The sequence below is a fragment of the Panulirus ornatus genome, chromosome 56 (assembly GCF_036320965.1).
Source record: "Panulirus ornatus isolate Po-2019 chromosome 56, ASM3632096v1, whole genome shotgun sequence".
Taxonomy (NCBI): Eukaryota; Metazoa; Arthropoda; class Malacostraca; order Decapoda; family Palinuridae; genus Panulirus; species Panulirus ornatus.
The window spans coordinates 1,287,401-1,308,932 of NC_092279.1; the positions used below are offsets into that span (position 1 = coordinate 1,287,401).

Here is a 21,532-nt window from a genome sequence, read left to right on the forward strand (position 1 = left end):
ACCCTCTTATTACTTAATCAAATCATCTATATATCTATATTTCTGACACCTGTCCCAATTGGAACTCTTTCAAAGGGGTGGCCATGGCAACAGTCTCCACAGCTACAGAACTCCAAAGCCACTTCTTAGCCTTAAGTGTCTCACCCTTAACAGGCAATTGGCAGAAGGCAAGTCTAGCGCAGTGTCTGCAAAGGCTCCTACCTAAAGTTCCTAATGACTACTTCTATCTAATGCTCATACCTACTACTACTACCTAGTGCTTCAACCTAATGCTCCTGCCTAAATGTACCTAACTATTACTTCTAACTACTACTACAACCATTTTGCCAAAAGGCAGGGCTAGCTCATAGTGCTCACCTCAGAAACTCTTAAAGTTATGAAGAATAAGCTGTGTGAGTTAAGTGTTGTCAAGTGTTACAAATGACAAGGAGAGACTATATATTTATGGACAGAATGCAAGTGGTTCACATGATAGTGAGACAGAAAGAAATGATAGCTAACTGGGTCAGAGGAGTGCAACTTGACAACCAATACAGTGCTGGCTCGCTATGCAGATGTCACTAACCCTCCCAATATCCAGACAGGTAGCACTGGCAATGTACCTACCTAGTCACTGACTGCCTACCAACAACTACCTAATACCTACTATTGCTTCTAAATAAATTCTCCTCACACCACGTACTATGTCCAAACATTTCATTTCTAGCCCATTTACCCTCTCCTGTACTTCTTCATCTAGAACCCAAGCCTTGAATCTACACAACACCTTCAGGAATACTATACTATTAACTATTATCATGATCATACTTGAATGCCGTTTCCTGCATCAGCGAGGCATTGCCAGGAAACAGACAAGACCAATCCACTTTTACACACACATATATACATATATGCACAAATACATATGCCCAAACCATTTCAGAACACACTCTTCAGCTCTCTCAACCATACTCCTCTTATTATCAAACCTCTTCAGCTCTCTCAACCATACTGCTCCTATTACCAAACCTCTCTCTCTTACCCTATTATTACTTACTCAATCAAATCATCTATATATCTATATTTTTATGACACCTGTCCCAGTTGGAACTCTTTCAAAGAGGTGGCCATGGCAACAGTCTCCACAGCTACAGAACTCCAAAGCCACTTCTTAGCCTTTAGTGTCTCACCCTTAACAGGCAATTGTCAGAAGGCAAGTCTAGCGCAGTGTTTGCAAAGGCTCCTACCTAATGTTCCTAATGACTACTTCTATCTAATGCTCATGCCTACTACTACTTCAACCTACTGCTCCTGCCTAAATGTACCTAACTATTATTTCTAACTACTACTACAACCATTTTGCCAAAAGGCAGGGCTAGCTCATGGTGCTCACCTCAAGAAACTCTTAAAGTTATGAAGAATAAGCTGTGTGAGTTAAGTGTTGTCAAGTGTTACAAATGACAAGGAGAGACTATATATTTATGGACAGAATGCCAGTGGTTCACATGATAGTGAGACCGAAAGAAATGATAGCTAACTGGGTCAGAGGAGTGCATTCCTCACGTGTCGTAGAAGGCGACTAAAGGGGACGGGAGTGGGGGGGCCAGAAACCCTCCCCTCTTTATATTTTAACTTTCTAAAAGGGGAAACAGAAGAAGGAGTCACGTGGGGAGTGCTCAACCTCCTCGAAGGCTCAGATTGGGGTGTCTAAATGTGTGTGGATGTAACCAAGATGAGGAAAAAAAGGAGAGATAGGCAGTATGGTTGAGGAAAGGAACCTGGATGTTTTGGCTCTGAGTGAAATGAAGCTCAAGGGTAAAGGGGAAGAGTGGTTTGGGAATGTCTTGGGAGTAAAGTCAGGGGTTAGTGAGAGGACAAGAGCGAGGGAAGGAGTAGCACTACTCCTGAAACAGGAGTTGTGGGAGTATGTGATAGAGTGTAAGAAAGTAAATTCTAGATTGATATGGGTAAAACTGAAAGTTGATGGAGAGAGATGGGTGATTACTGGTGCATATGCACCTGGGCATGAGAAGAAAGATCATGAGAGGCAAGTGTTTTGGGAGCAGTTGAATGAGTGTGTTAGTGGTTTTGATGCACAAGACCAGGTTATAGTGATGGGTGATTTCAGTGCAAAGGTGAGTAATGTGGCAGTTGAGGGAATAATTGGTATACATGGGGTGTTCAGTGTTGTAAATGGAAATGGTGAAGAGCTTGTAGATTTATGTGCTGAAAAAGGACTGGTGATTGGGAATATCTGGTTTAAAAACCGAGATATACATAAGTATACATATGTAAGTAGGAGAGATGGCCAGAGAGCGTTATTGGATTACATGTTAATTGATAGGCGCGCGAAAGAGAGACTTTTGGATGTTAAGGTGCTGAGGGGTGCAACTGGAGGGATGTCTGATCATTATCTTGTGGAGGCGAAGGTGAAGATTTGTATGGGTTTTCAGAAAAGAAGAGAGAATGTTAGGGTAAAGAGAGTGGTGAGAGTAAGTGAGCTTGGGAAGGAGACTTGTGTGAGGAAGTACCAGGAGAGACTGAGTACGGAATGGAAAAAGTGAGAACAAAGGAGGTAAGGGGGGTGGGGGAGGAATGGGATGTATTTAGGGAAGCAGTGATGGCTTGTGCAAAAGGTGCTTGTGGCATGAGAAGTGTGGGAGGTGGGTTGATTAGAAAGGTAGTGAGTGGTGGGATGAAGAAGTAAGATTATTAGTGAAAGAAAAGAGAGAGGCATTTGGACGAATTTTACAGGGAAAAAATGCAAATGAGTGGGAGATGTAAAAAAGAAAGAGGCAGGAGGTCAAGAGAAAGGTGCAAGAGGTGAAAAAGAGGGCAAATGAGAGTTGGGGTCAGAGAGTATCATTAAATTTTAGGGAGAATAAAAAGATGTTTTGGAAGGAGGTAAATAAAGTGTGTAAGACAAGGGAGCAAATGGGAACTTCAGTGAAGGGGGCTAATGGGGAGGTAATAACAAGTAGTGGTGATGTGAAAAGGAGATGGAGTGAGTATTTTGAAGGTTTGTTGAATGTGTTTGATGATAGAGTGGCAGATATAGTGTGTTTTGGTCGAGGTGGTGTGCAAAGTGAGAGGGTTAGGGAAAATGATTTGGTAAACAGAGAGGAGGTAGTAAAAGCTTTGCAGAAGATGAAAGCCGGCAAGGCAGCAGGTTTGGATGGTATTGCAGTGGAATTTACTAAAAAAGGGGGTGACTGTATTGTTGATTGGTTGGTAAGGTTATTTAATGCATGTATGATTCATGGTGAGGTGCCTGAGGATTGGCGGAATGCTTGCATAGTGCCATTGTACAAAGGCAAAGGGGATAAGAGTGAGTGCTCAAATTACAGAGATATAAGTTTGTTGAGTATTCCTGGTAAATTATATGGGAGGGTATTGATTGAGAGGGTGAAGGCATGTACAGAGCAGTGTGGTTTCAGAAGTGGTAGAGGATGTGTGGATCAGGTGTTTGCTTTGAAGAATGTATGTGAGAAATACTTAGAAAAGCAAATGGATTTGTATGTAGCATTTATGGATCTGGAGAAGGCATATGATAGAGTTGATAGAGATGCTCTGTGGAAGGTATTATGAATATATGGTGTGGGAGGCAAGTTGTTAGAAGCAGTGAAAAGTTTTTATCGAGGATGTAAGGCATGTGTACGTGTAGGAAGAGAGGAAAGTGATTGGTTCTCAGTGAATGTAGGTTTGCGACAGGGGTGTGTGATGTCTCCATGGTTGTTTAATTTGTTTATGGTTGGGGTTGTTAGGGAGGTGAATGCAAGAGTTTTGGAAAGAGAGGCAAGTATGCAGTCTGTTGTGGATGAGAGAGCTTAGGAAGTGAGTCAGTTGTTGTTCGCTGATGATACAGCGCTGGTGGCTGATTCATGTGAGAAACTGCAGAAGCTGGTGACTGAGTTTGGTAAAGTGTGCGAAAGAAGAAAGTTAAGAGTAAATGTGAATAAGAGCGAGGTTATTAGGTACAGTAGGGTTGAGGGTCAAGTCAATTGGGAGGTAAGTTTGAATGGAGAAAAACTGGAGGAGGTAAAGTGTTTTAGATACCTGGGAGTGGATCTGGCAGCGGATGGAACCATGGAAGCGGAAGTGAATCTTAGGGTGGGGGAGGGGGCGAAAATTCTGGGAGCCTTGGAGAATGTTTGGAAGTCGAGAACATTATCTTGGAAAGCAAAAATGGGTATCTTTGAAGGAATAGTGGTTCCAACAATGTTATATGGTTGCGAGGCGTGGGCTATGGATAGAGTTGTGCGCAGGAGGGTGGATGGGCTGGAAATGAGATGTCTGAGGACAATATGTGGTGTGAGGTGGTTTGATCGAGTAAGTAATAATAGGGTAAGAGAGATGTGTGGAAATAAAAAGAGTGTGGTTGAGAGAGCAGAAGAGAGTGTTGTGAAATGGTTTGGTCACATGGAGAGAATGAGTGAGGAAAGATTGACCAAGAGGATATATGTGTCAGAAGTGGAGGGAACGAGGAGAAGTGGGAGACCAAATTGGAGGTGGAAAGATGGAGTGAAAAAGATTTTGAGTGATTGCAGCCTGAACATGCAGGAGGGTGAAAGGCGTGCAAGGAATAGAGTGAATTGGAACGATGTGGTATACCGGGGTTGACGTGCTGTCAATGGATTGAACCAGGGCATGTGAAGCGTCTGGGGTAAACCATGGAAAGTTCTGTGGGGCCCTGGATGTGGAAAGGGAGCTGTGGTTTCGGTGCATTATTACATGACAGCTAGAGACTGAGTGTGAACGAATGGGGCCTTTATTGTCTTTTCCTAGCGCTACCTCGCATACATGAGGTGGGGGGGGGTTGTTATTCCATGTGTGGCGAGGTGGCGATGGGAATAAATAAAGGCAGACAGTATGAATTATGTACATGTGTATATATGTATATGTCTGTCTGTGTATATATATGTGTACATTGAGATGTATAGGTATGTATATTTGCGTGTGTGGACGTGTATGTATAGACATGTGTATGTGGGCGGGTTGGGCCATTCTTTCGTCTGTTTCCTTGCGCTACCTCGCTAACGCGGGAGACAGCAACAAAGCAAAATAAAAATAACATACACATCAACATATATGTATATACATACATATACATATATACACATGTACATATTCATACTTACTCACCTTCATCCATTACCAGCGCCACCATGCCCTACAGGAAATAGCACCGCCACCCCAGTGTCACCAAGGTAGTGCCAGAAACAGACGAAAAAAAGGCCACATCTGCTCACACTCAGTATCTAGTTGTCATGTGTAATGCATTGAAAACACAGCTCCCTATTCACATCCATGCCCTTCAAACCTTTCCATGGTTTACACCAGACGTTTCATATGCACTGGTTCAGTCCACTGACAGCACATTGACCCCACTATACCACATCGTTCCAATTCACTCTATTACATGCAATCCTTTCACACTCCTGTAAATTCAGGCCCCGATTGCTCAAAATCATTTTCACTCTATCCTTCTACCTATTCCTTGGGATAGGGTAGAAAGAATACTTCCCACGTATTCCCTGCATGTCGTAAAAGGCGACTAAAGGGGCGGGAGCAGGGGGCTAGAAGCCCCCCCTTTGTATTTAAATTTCTAAAAGGGGAGAAACGGGAGACCAACTTGGAGGTGGAAGGGTGGAGCAAAAATACTACTAATAATAATATTGTAAAATAATATAGAAATAAATTATTACCCAAAATGGATGTGGGTAATAATTCTTCTGAATTAAAGCTATCAAACACATCCTATTCATTTAAACACAAGCCTGGCAGTATACAATTAAGGATAAATTAAGCTGGCTGATTCCTTAGAAGTAAAGTATAACACCAACTGCTAGTAAGCTTATTAGGTCTGCTAGTGAAGGCCACATTCTCAGCAACAGACTCCTCTACAACCTGAAGCTTAGTTACATGCTGACAGTAGACTAGGCCTACTACAGCAGTGGTGCTTTATCCCAACTAAATATATTCATCTAGCCACCAACCAGAGTTAGGATGAACAGCTGGGTGAACTGCTTGCTATCTTCCCATGGCAGGGGTCAGACTTAGACCAGTGAATCAGAAGAGAGTAATGATAACCATTGAAGTACACCATCATTGGTGAACAAACTGTAACTAACCTGAGTGCTGTCAAGATAATACACATTAAAAGTCACAAGTCAACCAAAATCTGCACTGATGGTGGTACAGAATGGTATTTTCTAACTTATTTTACTTGGGGTCAGTACTGTGCTATCAGCTGTTAAGTGTCTAGACCATCATTTATCTAAGCTTATACATACGAAGACTATAATCTACCACGTACAATTAAAATAGTTATTCTTAAAACATACTTTTCATCATTTTTTCCCCGTGACCTGCCCACAGATGCTCCTTCTGGATCTTTGGGTTTGGTGGCTGAGAAAAAGGACCTGTTGGGAAAAAAATATATTACATTAATATGAAAATGATATTAGAATATGATATACACCTCACAAACTATGCTTTACAAATAACTCACGAAAGATGATAATCTTGTAAATATAAATTCCTGATTAAAGCAATTTTGCTTAATACATTTGCTGAGAACATAAATCAAGTTTCAAAAAGAAAGCAAAGATGGTTATACTTTGCCTAAATAAAGGGTTGTATAGTTTTATAAAGAGGTGAAAGGAATGCATAGAAGAAGAGTGAATTTGAGAAGCATAAACATACATGAAAAAGAAAAAACATAATGAAGTTCAAGAGAACGTTTCAAATGCTACAGACACCAATCAGTTAGCTATGGAACTCTAGAACCCCTTTCATGAGGCTCTCACAGTTAGTAATGCAACCTTAAAACCTCTTTCATGGGGCTCTCATGGATTCAAGGCTATGTTCCATGTGGAAGCAGGGTACAGTGGGCTCCTAAGGGGTGACAATCTTCACTTTAAGGTTATGGGGTAAAAATATGTTCAGGAACAAGAGCCAAAAAGAATCCATAATACAGACAAGACCAATGTGTTCTGAAGGTGTTTGCCCAATAACACACCTGCTAATATAGTGGATTTTCATTCAAAAGTTCATGTTGGGTTACTTCTACTATCCAGGCTGTCTGATGCTTCAATCAGAATTGAAGCAGTTTCAGCCTACTTGAGTCAAGTGAGATGAGGAATCCATCTACTTTCTGTGTAAAGGAACACTTCCTGTTGTCAGCTTGAGTGCCAGCTGGTTATCTATCTATCTGGTTACATCACAAATTAGCTAAATTTATAATTCAACATTCATTGGAGATGGAACGTTGGGATCAATGGTGTCCAGCAAAATAACACATGACACACCAAGTAGTTTTTCATGCCACTGTCAAGCCTTCCCACAAGCAGCCATTAAATGTTATCCCCAGCAGTACACCATATCAATCCTTTAGTGGGATAGGCCCTTTGGAAGGTTAGGTAATGTTTTCATAGTTTCTATTGATTTTCTCCTAGGCTGTCGAAGGAAGCTGGATGGTTTTCATAGTTTCTGTTGATTTCTTACTTGGCTGTCTTGGCAAGTCAGATGATGTTTTCATAGTTTCTATTGATTTTTAACTTGCCTGAGGAAATGGTGATATTTTCAGTTTCTAATGGCTTTGAACAAGTATTTAACTTAAAGTACTTTTTCAATAAGTGATCCCTTTGCTGTGTAATCAAATATCAGGGTGGTCCTAAATGTGTTAATCATCCTCCGAAAAATGAGAACACTAATGACATTTTCCATTATCTTTTCAGTACCAAATGGATAGATTTTCCATATATGCAAAAAAAAAATCCTAGAAAACAATAGCAGATACATCTTTCATTTAATTCATTCTCATTCATAACCACATCCCTCAATTTAAAACATGGCACTGCAAACCTTTCTGTGGTTTCCCCAGCTGCTTCATATGCCTTGGGTCAGTTTATCGACAGCACATTTCCCCTATATCTTAGGAAAAATGCAACATTTACCAACAAATCAGTAAAATCAACCTTAAAACACATAGAGGTAGAGAGTAACTTCTCACTGGGAGCTATATTCATATCATCACTGTTTCAAATGGCCAGGTTAGGTGTGTTAGGCAAGGTTCAGTTTTTCCGACGGTTTCTGATGTCTTTTGGACGATTCTGACCTTCATTTCAATCATAAATCATTACTTTTTGTGATTTCCCCTCACTGGGGATCCCCCATTTGTCACTGCATAAAGGGGAGGGTGATATCTCAAAACGAAGTGTCAGATAAGGGGGGGGTGATATCTCAAAACACGGTGATACGTGATATAAAATGAAGGCAAGATTCATGCAAAACACATAAAAACAACTGGAAAAACTTTCAATTTCCAAACAGGTGGATGTTCAGAACAGTAATCTTACCACTGTATGTTTATAACAATACTTCTCTCTAATACAAGATGACAGCATGTACATATCAAAAGCACTCATTTTGGAGAACCTCAAACATTGAGGTATTACTGAGTGAAGGGAAAATTTTTTCTACTGCCATGCCATTTTTGACTTATGCTGTAAAGGAAAGTAAATGTCCCACTCCACAAATGTGATTTCTATAGCAAATGGGTTGAGCTCAAATTTTCCCTTATCTTCACAACCTTCACCACTAGTATCTTATAGAATATCAGAGTATGATGTAATATTCCCAATCATGTCCTACTACTCTTACTCTATTCTCTAAGCACAGGACAATCATCACAAAACAACACCACTTAATATTCAATGCTAAAGTCAAGGAGGGATAATACTGACCACAGGCAAATGAAAGCAAGAGATAAGCATGAGAAAACACAAAATATGTAAACATACCACTTTCTTCTCTTTGAGGCTTTGTCATGTGCATCCAACACTGCTTTTCACTTTCTAGGTGATAAATTTGTTACCAGTTTTGCCAAAACATGCACTTGTCTCTCAGGATACTTAGGAAGGTCTTTCTTTGCCCTGTTCATCATTTTCTCAAAATTTTGAATATCAATTTCAGTGCATCCATGACAGACATTCTTCCTTGTGGATGGCTGACAATTTAATTTTCTCTGCTGCATGTTGCTTTCTTTTCTCTTCTCTTTCTTTAGCTCTTCGAGCATCCGCAAGAATTGCTTCTTTCTTCAGTAAGTACTCCCTCTTTCTTTCTCTATCTTTCCTTTTCACCTCCTCTTATTTTTCTTCACACTCTTTTGAATTCTTTCTGTATTTCTGTGTTCTTCCTCTGATTGAACTCATTGTCATTTACAACTTAAGTCTGCAACAATCTCAGTGTAAACACAGTTCTCAAAGTGATGCCATAATCATAGAAGTCCAAAAGCACATGATAAGCCTTAACCGCAATGCTTTGCTTTCATGAGCATGCTCAGTAGCTGCAATTCCTAATATGGCTTTACACTGTAAATGTGCCTTAATTCATAGTTTTGCTTATCAATTATGCTTGTATAAATCAATAAGTGCCAGAAGTAACAAATATGGCATAGTTTCTTTATAAAGACATAAACAAATCCATGTTTTCTATTTCTGAATCAGTGTTCTGCGGAATATTTTTCAAAATATGGGAACTTCACAATTTTCCAATTTCAAACATTTCTGTGATGCAACTCATTTGTCCCCTCCATGACATAGTGTCCCTTCTCTGACACATATATTTTGCTCCACAACAACCATACAATTTCATAAACAGATTTATTTAGTATCTCTAGCTTAGTCATGACCCTTAAATCAGAAGATTACAGGAAATCAAGAATTTTCCTTCACGGGAACATTTTTGTCCAAGAACTCGCTACTAATGCTCTCCATACAAATATGAATGAGGGGTAGTGTATGATAATATTAGTATATGCAAAGAACATTAAGATATACTATAACTTAACACTCAATGCAACGAGGAATAAAATATAGCAGCAGTTATCAAATGCCACCTTCGTGATAGCAATTTTCATGTTTCGACTAATTCATTTTATGACATCAAAAAATACCACAATTGTCACTGGATCATTTGTTTAAGAAAATTTGGTTTCTGTACGTTATGAAAAGATGCTCTAATTCTAAATATTCCAAAACTTAATTTTCACCTCCGTCCCATTTACTGTGGAATGATGTCATTCTCTCCTCCCATGGAAAGTCCAGTTAGGTTCACTTATATTCACTGGAATTTCAGACATTTCACCCATTTTCACACTCAATCAATGTTCCCTCATCTTCAGATTTAAGCCCAGCTTACAATTTAATTTCAATTTCAATACTTTATTCCTTGATAAAGGAGCAGGATCCTAGTCACATTTTTTCTTATCTTCAAATTCTTGGTCACTCAAGAGATAACCTACTGTTGTAAATCTGGAAAAAAGTAAAGATTATTTGTAAGTTAATAATATCATGGCCTTATCAAACACCAGTATTTAGACAGGGTATATTACCATTCCGGACATCCCATAAACTCATTTAGGTTGGGTTGGATTGAAAATGTTTTGCCGAAGGTTTTTGGTGTTTTTTGAACGCTTTCGACCTCTGAGTCTACTTGCATATCATATTTTGTTCATTCCCTCGCACAACAAAACCAAGGTTCCCACTGGGAGTCCCCATTACCTCAATAGGTAAGTGATATACGATGGAATGAAGGTTAACATATTGCAAAAATACATCAAATACCGTGGAAAAAACATAAATTCAACTTCAACACTGGTGGATGGACGAAACATTAATTTTACTAGATTATAAAAAGAAAAGTAATCAGAGGATATGTTTAGCTCCGTACATAATGGTGTTCAAAGGTTACACATTACGTAGGAGTTCGTCCTTTAATTTAGTTCCCATTATTTCTCAATAAGCATGAAAAAAAAAATAATCACAAGCACCTCTCAAGAGTTGATAATCATGGAGAATTAAGAAGTTTTGGTGAATCATCTCAAAAGGTAGAGACTTTTCGAGGGATGATTTCGTCATGGTACTTTATCACCAGTTTATCAGTCCTGTGTGTCTTACATATGGCAGCCACACATTCCACTGTGATTACTGGAAGGCGAGAGTAATATTAACCCCAAGAAACATATTGGTAATGAGAGCAAACTTACAAAATAGTCTTTTGAACCATCTTGACGTCAATCCACAGCACTTTTCCCGCCTATTTTGGTAAACAATCTGGAGGGAGTTCGGCTATCCCGTTCGTTATTCCAATCCGGATTTACTTAAATTCTTTTAAGAAAATTAATAATTTCCTTCTCATTATCTCTTGCTAGTTACTGAGTTATCTCTCATCCCAGTCTCCCCTTAAGGATACTGAGATGAATACTATAATTCCTTATTTAAAAAACCAATTTCCTGATAATAAACTGGTCGTGCATTCGAGATGATAAGATGAATTGATGGATTTTTAGGGTTTGAGGGAATTCTCTCAACAGGAATCCAGTTGTCATTTTGATTCATGGAACCACATGGTAACTTGCACAGTTATTTTGCATATCTGGATCTAAATTCCCTCAGAGTCGTAGTCCCAGAGAAGGAACCGCAGTGTTCTTTTAAGGTGAGCTGAAGTAATTATTGGATTTCCACTTTTGTGGTAACCAGACGCTCCTCGGGCCAGGTTACCCCTCGTTATTTCAAAATGAATTCCGATTAGACTTTAGTGATTCATGATTTCTAATCTAGCCATAACAACTGGCCTATAATCACCCCATTACCCGGGATGAGCGTTAAGCATGAGCCGTCATTAGTTCTGAAATATTTTCATGCATACTCAAGGCTGATGTTTTTTTTTCTTACCAAGGTCAAGGTAGCTTAACAACAATGGCTTTGAATTACCATGGCCAAAACCCCGAAATATACTGAAATATACCAGAACAATGCAGTCTGTCGTCGACATTGTCTTGTGTTCAGATGAGTTGGTGGCACAAAGTTTGAAAAAATAATAAAGTTATTCGTAGCCTAAGAAAAAAATACTTATTTCTCATTACTCTATCACAGCAACATACATCATAATTACAATATGTACTTTTTTATTGCATATGAATCGATAAAAAAGTAGGATAATATAGAAATATATGACAAGGGTCATAATTTATCCAAAAGTAAGAATAAAAAGAAATGGCGGAAAACCCTAAAAACAGCATTGTAATGACATGTAATGCCACTTAATCCTTATAGATAAGATGTCTTTATTATTAAATTGCATAAATGATACAATATGAAATTGTTTATGGCTAGAAACTCAATTCAAGGTTAAAAAGTATAAGAAATATAAAAGAAAATTATAAGATATAAAAGTGTACTTCACATTTAAGCTGAAACTATCAAAATATACCAGAATGACTTAGTGTGTGTAATCATGCAAATTGTCTCCTTGTTAATGATGGTTCGCGTGACACTTCGGCCCCTACTGTCAATTAGGTAGCGATCTCCACCCTCTTTCATTACAGATATTACTCTCATTGAGTGATGATGGGACGGTGATTTATAACTTCGATGATCTACCCAACTTTTCGGTACAAATAGATAATCTCGATCATTGTCGATCTCGGCCCACGGTGATTAAATAGATGTAATTACGTTGAGTGATGGAGAGACGATGATTGATGGCTTCTAATGGTCTAAGATCCACATGAGTTAAGATCTATTGCCGTAATCCCCTCACTTCTATCAAACTGATAGATTGGTTACACAAAGTTACTAAAGAATGGATACAGCAACAGACCATTGCTTCCCCCTCAAGGCTTTTGTGCTAAGAAAAAATGAACGGAAAATATATATAGATAACATTTGTGAATTTCATCTCTATCCCTGTCGAAGATTTGATAAATGATTTATCGTCGAATCTTGAATCTCTTACTTTCAAATACTCCACATTGAGGGAAGAATTGAGAAAAACTATTAAGCCTCAATAGAGTAAACGTCTATCAGTTCTAGTCTTGTACGAGGACTGTTCAGGGCAACATTTAAGGAATTTTTACTATTAGGGCAAATTTTCAGAAGGCCCCATTCATGTACGTGGAGGTAAACAATGCCTATCATGATGACAGAAAGCTCACAAGGAATATTACAGTTCACATTCTTGTACCAAAAAGGGCCTTAAAGAGCCTAGTACATTAGGGTAAAAAAAAATGCTTTTCGCACTTCGAGTTCTGAGGGGAAAACGCTTCATTACTGTCTCCAAAGAATCAATGGGGTTATTGATCCAGGGTAGTTTTGAACGGTCTATATCAGGTCACCTCAACCTTTTACCTTTAAGTTCAATAAGTTTAGGTGTTCTAGTCAGTGAACCCAAATTTTTACTTCAAGATAAACAAGTTTAGGTATTCTATTCAGGTTCCTGGGTATATTATTTTTCATTTAGTAGCCTTGTCTTGTCTGTAGTTTAAATTTTCACAAGTGGAGATTGCGGTTAACTTCGTCACCAAGGCACTATTACTTTATTTTCTTCGTTATTGCTAATAAAGAATCCATTTTGATTGCATATTTTCAGTATCATGGAACCATTCGTTAGCTAACTCAGCTTCATCGAGTTATAATTGAGGGCCGAGGTGGCGGCCAACTTAATAAATGGGAAGGCAATTTGGTTATTATACATAATGTTATATTCTGGTATTTACTGAACATTTATTGCAAAAAAAGACACTGCCCTAAAATGCCATATAAATGACGAAATGGCACCGTCATGTTTATTGCTATTTTACAAATACATTCCCTCCAAAAATATTCATTGTTCATAGATAAATTAAGGTAAATATCTCTTTGTTTCTTGTTTTGTGTCATTTTCACATTTTTTTTTTTCATTTCATAAGAAAGTTTATCGATGTTTGGGCTACCGACCTGATGAGAACGATCATGGAGAAATTATTTTTGTATGTAATAGCTACGAATCCTTTCCAGTCATGTCAAGGTTTACTCCACCAGCTCATTTGAACACAACCTAGACAATATGAACGGCACAAACTATGATCTAGTATAATTCAACTAATTACGCTTAAGGTAATAGCATGTTATACGTGATGTTGGTAGACCATTACATTCCCATGCAATCCTCTGCCTGAAGGAAAAAAAGTGTCTTCATTTGTAGTTTGGAGCTTTCTATAAATACTTTCGTTATGTTTACCTTGAAAGACTGTGATTCTGTTGGTTTAATAAGGACAAGGTATGTCTTTCTGTAGATTTCTTCTTTCCCTTCACATCACAATGACAGTACTTTGATATTTGACCTCTGCACTATAGCTCTTTATTTTGTTACCCGTCGACATGTATCGTGTCTCTACACTGGACATTTTCCCAAATGAGCAATATTCTGTTAACTATTATATAAATGCTATTTCGTTTCTTGGTTTCATCCACAAACAACTTCACACGACATTTTACAGAGAAATACATATATTAGGGACAAAGTAGGTAGGAAAACAGATCCTTGTACCACTCCTGTCTCCACCGTTCTCCATGTACTTAACCACTTTTGTGTCAGATGAAAAGCGCTTGGTCGACTTTTTTACTTTACCCTGAACACCATATGCATGTGTAGAGTAGCCTAATATAAAAACAGCGCCGAATGTTTAGGTAATCAAGAAATACTGTAAATGATATATTCTTTGATGCTGACGTCTGGTTTTAGTGTTCCTAGCCTTTTTTTTTCTTTCTTTCTTTCTTTTAACCCATCTTAAAGACTTGCGAAATTTCCTCAACAAAGGCTTGGCCAGTAGTTTCAAGATTATGTAATCAGGCCCTAGCGATTTGTCTGGATTAAGCTGTCTCATTTTATTCTCGAAATCCCTCCGTGAAAATTCAGCGTCTTTCTCGGCTAACTCGTACCAAATTTGGTCCTCAAGACGTATGTAGTCCTGATATTTCTCTATAAATGCAATACAAAAGTAATTCGTGACTGTAGTAGCTTCTTGGCCATTCTCTGTGATCTGCGTGACACGGTACACCTTTCATTTTTTTCACGAATGTAATTATGTAACGTTTTGGGTCGATTAGTAAAATATTACAAGATATTCCTAGGCTTTTTTTCCCCCTTTGTAGGCTCTTTTTCCTTTGGTATTTTCCCCTCTTCTAGGTTTTTTCCCCTTTCCTAAACTTTTTTCCCTTCCTAGGCTTTTTTTTCCCTACTTAGGCCTTTTTCCTTTTTAAGTTTTTTCACTTTAGGCTTTTTCTCCCTTACGCTTATTTTCCTTTAACCCGACCTAGCCTCTGGTACTTCTTGTATCGAGCTCACCTTTCCTCTGAACAAATTTCTGAACTTGTCACCCACTCCGGCCTTCATCTTTCCCCCCCCATTCTCTTGTCTGGTATGGTGCATAGTGCCATGATGTAAGGGACAAGCAGCGGCATTCTAACTCAAGCCTCCTTAGCCGTCCACTGTCACCTGCTTATCGAAATTCAAGAGCGTCCGTTAACTGTCCAATTATCCGATTAATGTCGATACTAGTCCGACAGAATCACTTCTCCCTTTACGGTATAATCGTTAGCATGTCAGATACCATCTCTAAGGCCCTAACCTCATCGTTTTTCCATATACTGTTCTGGAAGGAGTAGCTTCCATTTTAGAATGAATATGTTTTCATGTGACTCTTCTAACTGTATGAGAGTAATAAGGCGAAACTGCCCTCCAACAGAAAGCACACACCAATAGTAGACGCAGGGCTTGCCTAAACTCACAAAGAAAATCTAAAACAAAAATAGAAATGTCACTGAAACTAAAAGAAATCTACTTAGTTATTACAAATGAAATATTACAAGAATAATCTCTGCCAAATACAAAACAGCTAACACAATGGTCAATTCCATTTCAAAACTTATGGAAACCGTATTCATATTAAATGAAAGATTCCCAAAAGTTTACAAAGTGTTCACATCCAGAATATTCACTTAATACTTGGTGACACTTCACTCACTTTTAACTTAATTGCCTTCGTCCATGTAGTATGTGCTATGTCAAGGTGGCTTCACGGTGAAGAAGGCAGAGGAAGGATTAAGTGAAGCACTGTTTTCCAAAAATGGCGCCAAGCTACTAACTGTCACTGTTCCAGCAATACAAAATCGCGCCTTAATCCCGTGCATTATGACAAGTACTTTTAAAAGAAATATGATATAATTGACGGCTACGAAAGCATCAAATGATGCAAACGTAATGTCATTATAAAAAATATAATTTTCATATAAACAAATAATTATCATTACAATACTTAAACTACTTGACACCAGTCACACTCAAAAGTCCTGCTCCAACACTCACTCCACTTATTGATCTTCCTCACAATCCTAGTAGATAATTCACTTCTGGAACCCAGCATTGAGTGCTTAGGTCAAACCGACCATTGTCGTAAGTGCTGTCGTAAGTGGGTTGATATTCCAGCTTTAGGCCTCACTATCTGCGTACACTAGCTACATTTTGGAAGATTGTGTCACTCCACAGTAGATATCAGCTGGACCATTTCATCTCCCAAGGAGATCACTTAGCCTCAGTGCGTCATTGGAACAACGTAAAAAGGTCAGAACCTATTGCTCAATTCTGGGTATTGTACCGTCGTCCTCTCACGGCCATGCGCGTGCCCAAGTCTGCCAACCCGCCGGACGGCCTCCCCTCCACCACACCCGCAGGCGTACCAACCCCAGCCAGCTAACTCCCCTAATTACAAAAGGAATGTATTATATGCACGGGTAGTTTTAACAACTTCACTATCTATCATTTCGTTTCTCTTTTCTTACAGTTATGACTGATTTTTTGCTGAGTGAAGCTTTCAGTATGGAAAGGTCTACAGTAATTCATTCAGTAAGGCTAGAGGTCACGAACGAGTGCAGTTCATGACAGCCAAAGCTTTTCTGCCACCCGAACACTTTGCAGCTGGTCAAGCCAAGCACACAAGGTAAGGATTCCATATTTGTATCATTCCTTCTACAAGTTGTATCTTCCCTACTCTCTCTCTCTCTCTCTCTCTCTCTCTCTCTCTCTCCACAGTATCATACATTCTACAAGTTGTATCTTCCCTACTACCTCTCTCTCTCTCTCTCTCTCTCTCTCTCTCTCTCTCTCTCTCTCTCTCTCTCTCTCTCTCTCTCCACAGTATCATACATTCTACAAGTTGTATCTTCCCTACTACCTCTCTCTAACTCTCTCTCTCTCTCTCTCTCTCTCTCTCTCTCTCTCTCTCTCCACAGTATCATACATCCTAGAAGTTGTATCTTCCCTACTACCTCTCTCTCTCTCTCTCTCTCTCTCTCTCTCTCTCTCTCTCTCTCTCTCTCTCTTCCACATTCGTATCATCTCTTCTACGAGTAGTTCACCATTGTGGTCGTTCGCCATTATGATGATCTCGCACACCTACACCGCTGTGCCTAACTTCACTTATATTGATATGTTTACATCTGGTATAGGAAAGATCAGCTGCTTGACGTAGAGTTCTAGCACAAACTAACTGTAGCTCTTACTCACGATAATGTATTATAAACTCATCATTTACGGGATTCGCTTAACCGAGGGGATTAGAAGACTCCCCGACCGTTTAAAGGTTATGACCAAGAGACCGTATTGTGCATGTCTGCCGTGGCCCACACATTATAAGTCAGTGTCTTCGTTCCCCCTCATTAGATGTAGATATGACTGGATCCCGGGCTCCCAAACGTGGGAGTATTCCCTAGAAGATGTGGACGACTTGTTCCTCGGACCTGAAGAGACACATGTGAAATTTAAGCTGAAAAGTCGTTCCAGAACAATCGAAGAAGTCAAGATTGGCTGCGGCCGAGATTGTGAAAATAAGTCCATGTCTGGACCGGTGGTTTATGAAATTTAGCAGCTGGAGCAGGTTGTTGATGGCCAAGGAAGAGGATTCGAAGGCCCAGATCTTGAGGACGAAGAAGCAACTGGTGGAGTAGAGGACCCAGCTGGTTTGGTTGAGGTATCAGATGAACAGCCCGAAGCTTCAAATCATCAAGTCGAGGACTCACTGGTCTCAGATAAACAGCCCGAAGCTTCAAATGATCAAGTCGAGGACTCCTTGGTCTCAGATAAACAGCCCGAAGCTTCAAATGATCAAGTCGAGGACTCCTTGGTCTCAGATAAACGGCCCGAAGCTTCAAATGATCAAGTCGAGGACTCCTTGGTCTCAGATAAACAGCCCGAAGCTTCAAATGATCAAGTCGAGGACTCCCTGGTCTCAGATAAACAGCTCGAAGCTTCAAATAATCAAGTCGCGGACTCGCTGCTTCAAGACAGGGGTTCACGTGAGGATTCGAATCCAAGTGACTGGGTTGAAGACCCAACAGATGGGACTGAGGAAAACGCAGCCTCAGCAGGTCCCGAGGATGTAGTCAACGAGCACATGAACTCACTCAGCCCTGAAGACAACGAGTTTGTTTACCAATACCTCACCAAGTTCAGCTCCTCCAAAGGCACTTAGGGGAAATGCGAGACGGACCAGCTTCTGGAAAGCGTGAGGACGAAGCTGAAGGAAGATCAGGCAGAGATGGGGAGGCTTAAACGCAAGGATTTCTACTGGAGGATATTCTTCTACGGCCACCGGTTTCTACAGCTCCTTGCCTCCTGTGTTGTAGCCTACGTGTACTGGACCTACTTGAGGCCCGATCCGCCACCTTCGAAGTAAGAGGTCGATGTGATTCGGATCGAGAGCTTGCTCCCGGAGGACCAGTGATGAGGCACAGTCCCTCAGGTATCCAGGGGCTGTTGACCGCCTCGGTATAGTGATGACGTAGGAGGGGGCGGGGGCTAGTGGTTGAGTGCTTGGGTGATGCCCATTTTCCCACATATCTGTAAGCCCATGATACCCGTACCTTGTCCTGATGGCCAGAGGAAATATTACTATCATTGATTATTATTATTAGTAGTAGTATTAGTGTTAGTATTGATCATTATTGTTATTAATATTATTATTATCATTATTATGATTAATTATTAGTTATTATTATCATTATTACTTATAATAATATTATTATTAGTAGTATTAGTATTATCATTGTTACACATGACAGATAGAGAATGGATGTGAGAGAATGAGGACATATCTTGCGCTACCTCTCTAACGCGAGAAACGGCGTGCTGGTATGAACAATGTAACTATTATTGTCACTAATGCAAGTATTGTTACTGATAGTTTCCTTGGCTAAGTTCAGTAGCTGTCGTTGACCCTATCTTTTTGATCAATCTAGTCGTGATGTTCAAAGTCATCTTCACGAAAGTGCACACCTTCACCACGCCCTCACCTTCGCTACACATTTTTCGCCACACTCACTCTTCTTCACTGCAGCCTCATTATCAGTACACGTTATGTTCAATAACACATTTTCTCATACTCTTATTTTTACAACATTATCTTCACTATACACTTTCATCTTCACTATACACTTTCATCTTCACTATACACTTTCATCTTCACTATACACTTTCATCTTCACTATACACTTTCATCTTCACTATACACTTTCATCTTCACTATACACTTTCATCTTCACTATACACATTCATCTTCACTATACACTTTCATCTTCACTATACACTTTCATCTTCACTATACACTTTCATCTTCACTACCCCTTTATCTTCACCACATAATCTTCACAACTGCCCTTATCACCGCAATAACCTGTTCTTCGTTATGGCTTGGATCATTTCGTGTTTAGTTCATTTCCTTTGACGACACCATCATCATCACAGTACACATGCTTCCCCCCCTCTCCCAAGCAAGGATCTTCATTACACCCTCATTTTCACCGCAAAGGCCCATCATAACTACACCCGGATTCCTAGTGTTGGAACGAGAATAATGAACAGCTTGTGAGGTTGTGTTCTGAAAAAAGAACGATTGATTGGTTATACCTTTTTCCTTTTTTTTTTTTTTTTGAAAAGGACATAACGTATGGCTGAATGGGGTAGACAGTAAGCGGACATTATCAGATTATGTATCGATTGACAGGCTTCCTGGAAGAAAGACTTTTGGATGTGAACGTGTTGAGAGATGCAGCTGGTGGGATGTTGGCTCGCCCCTGGTAGAGGCGAAGGTGAAAGCTTTTAGAGGCTGTAGGAAAAGAGGAAATGATATAGGTAAGAAGAGGATGGTGAGAATGGGCTTGGAAAAGAAGCATGTGTGAGGAGATACCGGTAGAGATAGGGTTAGGAATGGCAGAAGATAAGAGTAAATGAAACCAGAGAAGTGGATGAGGAATGAGAGGTATTTATGGAACCAATGCTTAATTGTGCGAGAGAATACGGCAAACGAAAGGTAGGGTCTGGGGAGACGAGAAAGGACAGTTTTAACTGTGGGATTAGGTGTAAAATTGTTGGTAAAAGAAAAGTGAAAGCGAAGGAGTACGAGCTACTGGGAAATGTGCAAAAGAAAGCGGCAGTAGGTCAAGAGGAAGTTGTAGGGGTTGAAAAAGACAACAAGTGTGATGGTGAGGGGTGAGATAGAATCGATAATATAATCTTCCCGGAGAATAAGAAAATATTCTGTTAGGAGGTTTGTAGTGTAAGCAGAACAAGAGAAAATGGGAGCTAGAGTGAAGAGAGCTGATGAGGAAGTGATGATAGGTAAGGAAAAGGCGAAGACGAGAGGAACTGGGTATTATGAAGGACTGCTGAATGTGTTTGATGATAGTGTGGCACATGTTGGGTGTTTCGGCCAAGGAGGTATGCAAAGCGAGAGAGTCATGGTAAGTGGTCTGGTGAAAAGAGAAGAGGTGGTGAAAGCCTTGCGTAAGATCGAATACGGTAAGGCTGCTGGAGTGGTTGGTATAACAGTTGAATTTCTCCAGTAAGGAGGTGACTGTGTTGTAGAGTGGGTAGTTAGGATTCTTAGTGTATTGATGGATCATGTTGAGGTGCCTGAGGATTGGCTGATTGCATGTATAGTGCCATTGTATTGAAGCAAGGGGGACAATAACGAATGTTCGAATCACTGAGGTACAAGATGGTTTAATGTAATTTTTTAAGTTGTAAGGGAGAGTGATGACAGAGGGTGGTGACATGCGCAGAACAGTTTGGTTAGGGAGGGACAGTGTTGGGCTCAGGACTGGTGTGTGGTGAAGTGGTCTACCTCTACTGACATCAGTATGACGTCCTTCCAACCAGGGATATCCCAGTAGGCCAGGGAGCCTGACCTATTCCCAGTTAGGTGTGATGGATCCCGGAGCAGCCACTTACAGTTAACTAACAGACAGCTAAGTTCCCAAACACCAAGATTACTTGAGGGGTACTTATCTTACCCTCAGGTCCTAATGCACAAGTAATTCTAAAAGTCTTTAAATTTTTCATTCGTGCTTGAAAACATCCACAAAATAAGAGATCAAACGCACAGCAATGCTCACTCGATCCTTAGTAGATGATAACCAAAATTGAGGCATATTCTTTCAGTGTGTCCCATCTACATTGCTTCACATATGCTCGGGGGCTGAATTTCATCAACCATGTTTCAGACCAACATTATAGTCTGTTTAGGTCTCCTTATGAGTTGATGTAGTCCAGGCTTCTTGCTTCTCTCACGACCTTTGCATCATCTGCAAACATGCTCGTGGAGGAGTCCATGCCTTCAAGCAAGTCAGATAGATCACGAAGAGTAATGGTCCCAGAACACAACCTTGTTGGTCAC

The 21,532-nt window shown here is 39.9% G+C and overlaps 1 protein-coding gene across 1 annotated transcript in view; it reads right to left on the reverse strand.

The window, feature by feature from the left end:
• Positions 1-11,116, reverse strand: part of DNAlig1 (DNA ligase 1) — a 92,028-nt gene extending 80,912 nt beyond the window's left edge. Inside the window, exons 1-2 of the mRNA XM_071693608.1 lie at positions 11,030-11,116; positions 6,324-6,401 (exon numbers count right to left, since the gene is read on the reverse strand). Coding sequence (XP_071549709.1) covers positions 6,324-6,401; positions 11,030-11,049 — 98 coding nt within the window. The 5' untranslated portion in view covers positions 11,050-11,116. The remainder of the gene's footprint in view (positions 1-6,323; positions 6,402-11,029) is intronic.
• Between the last annotated feature and the right edge of the window lie 10,416 nt (positions 11,117-21,532).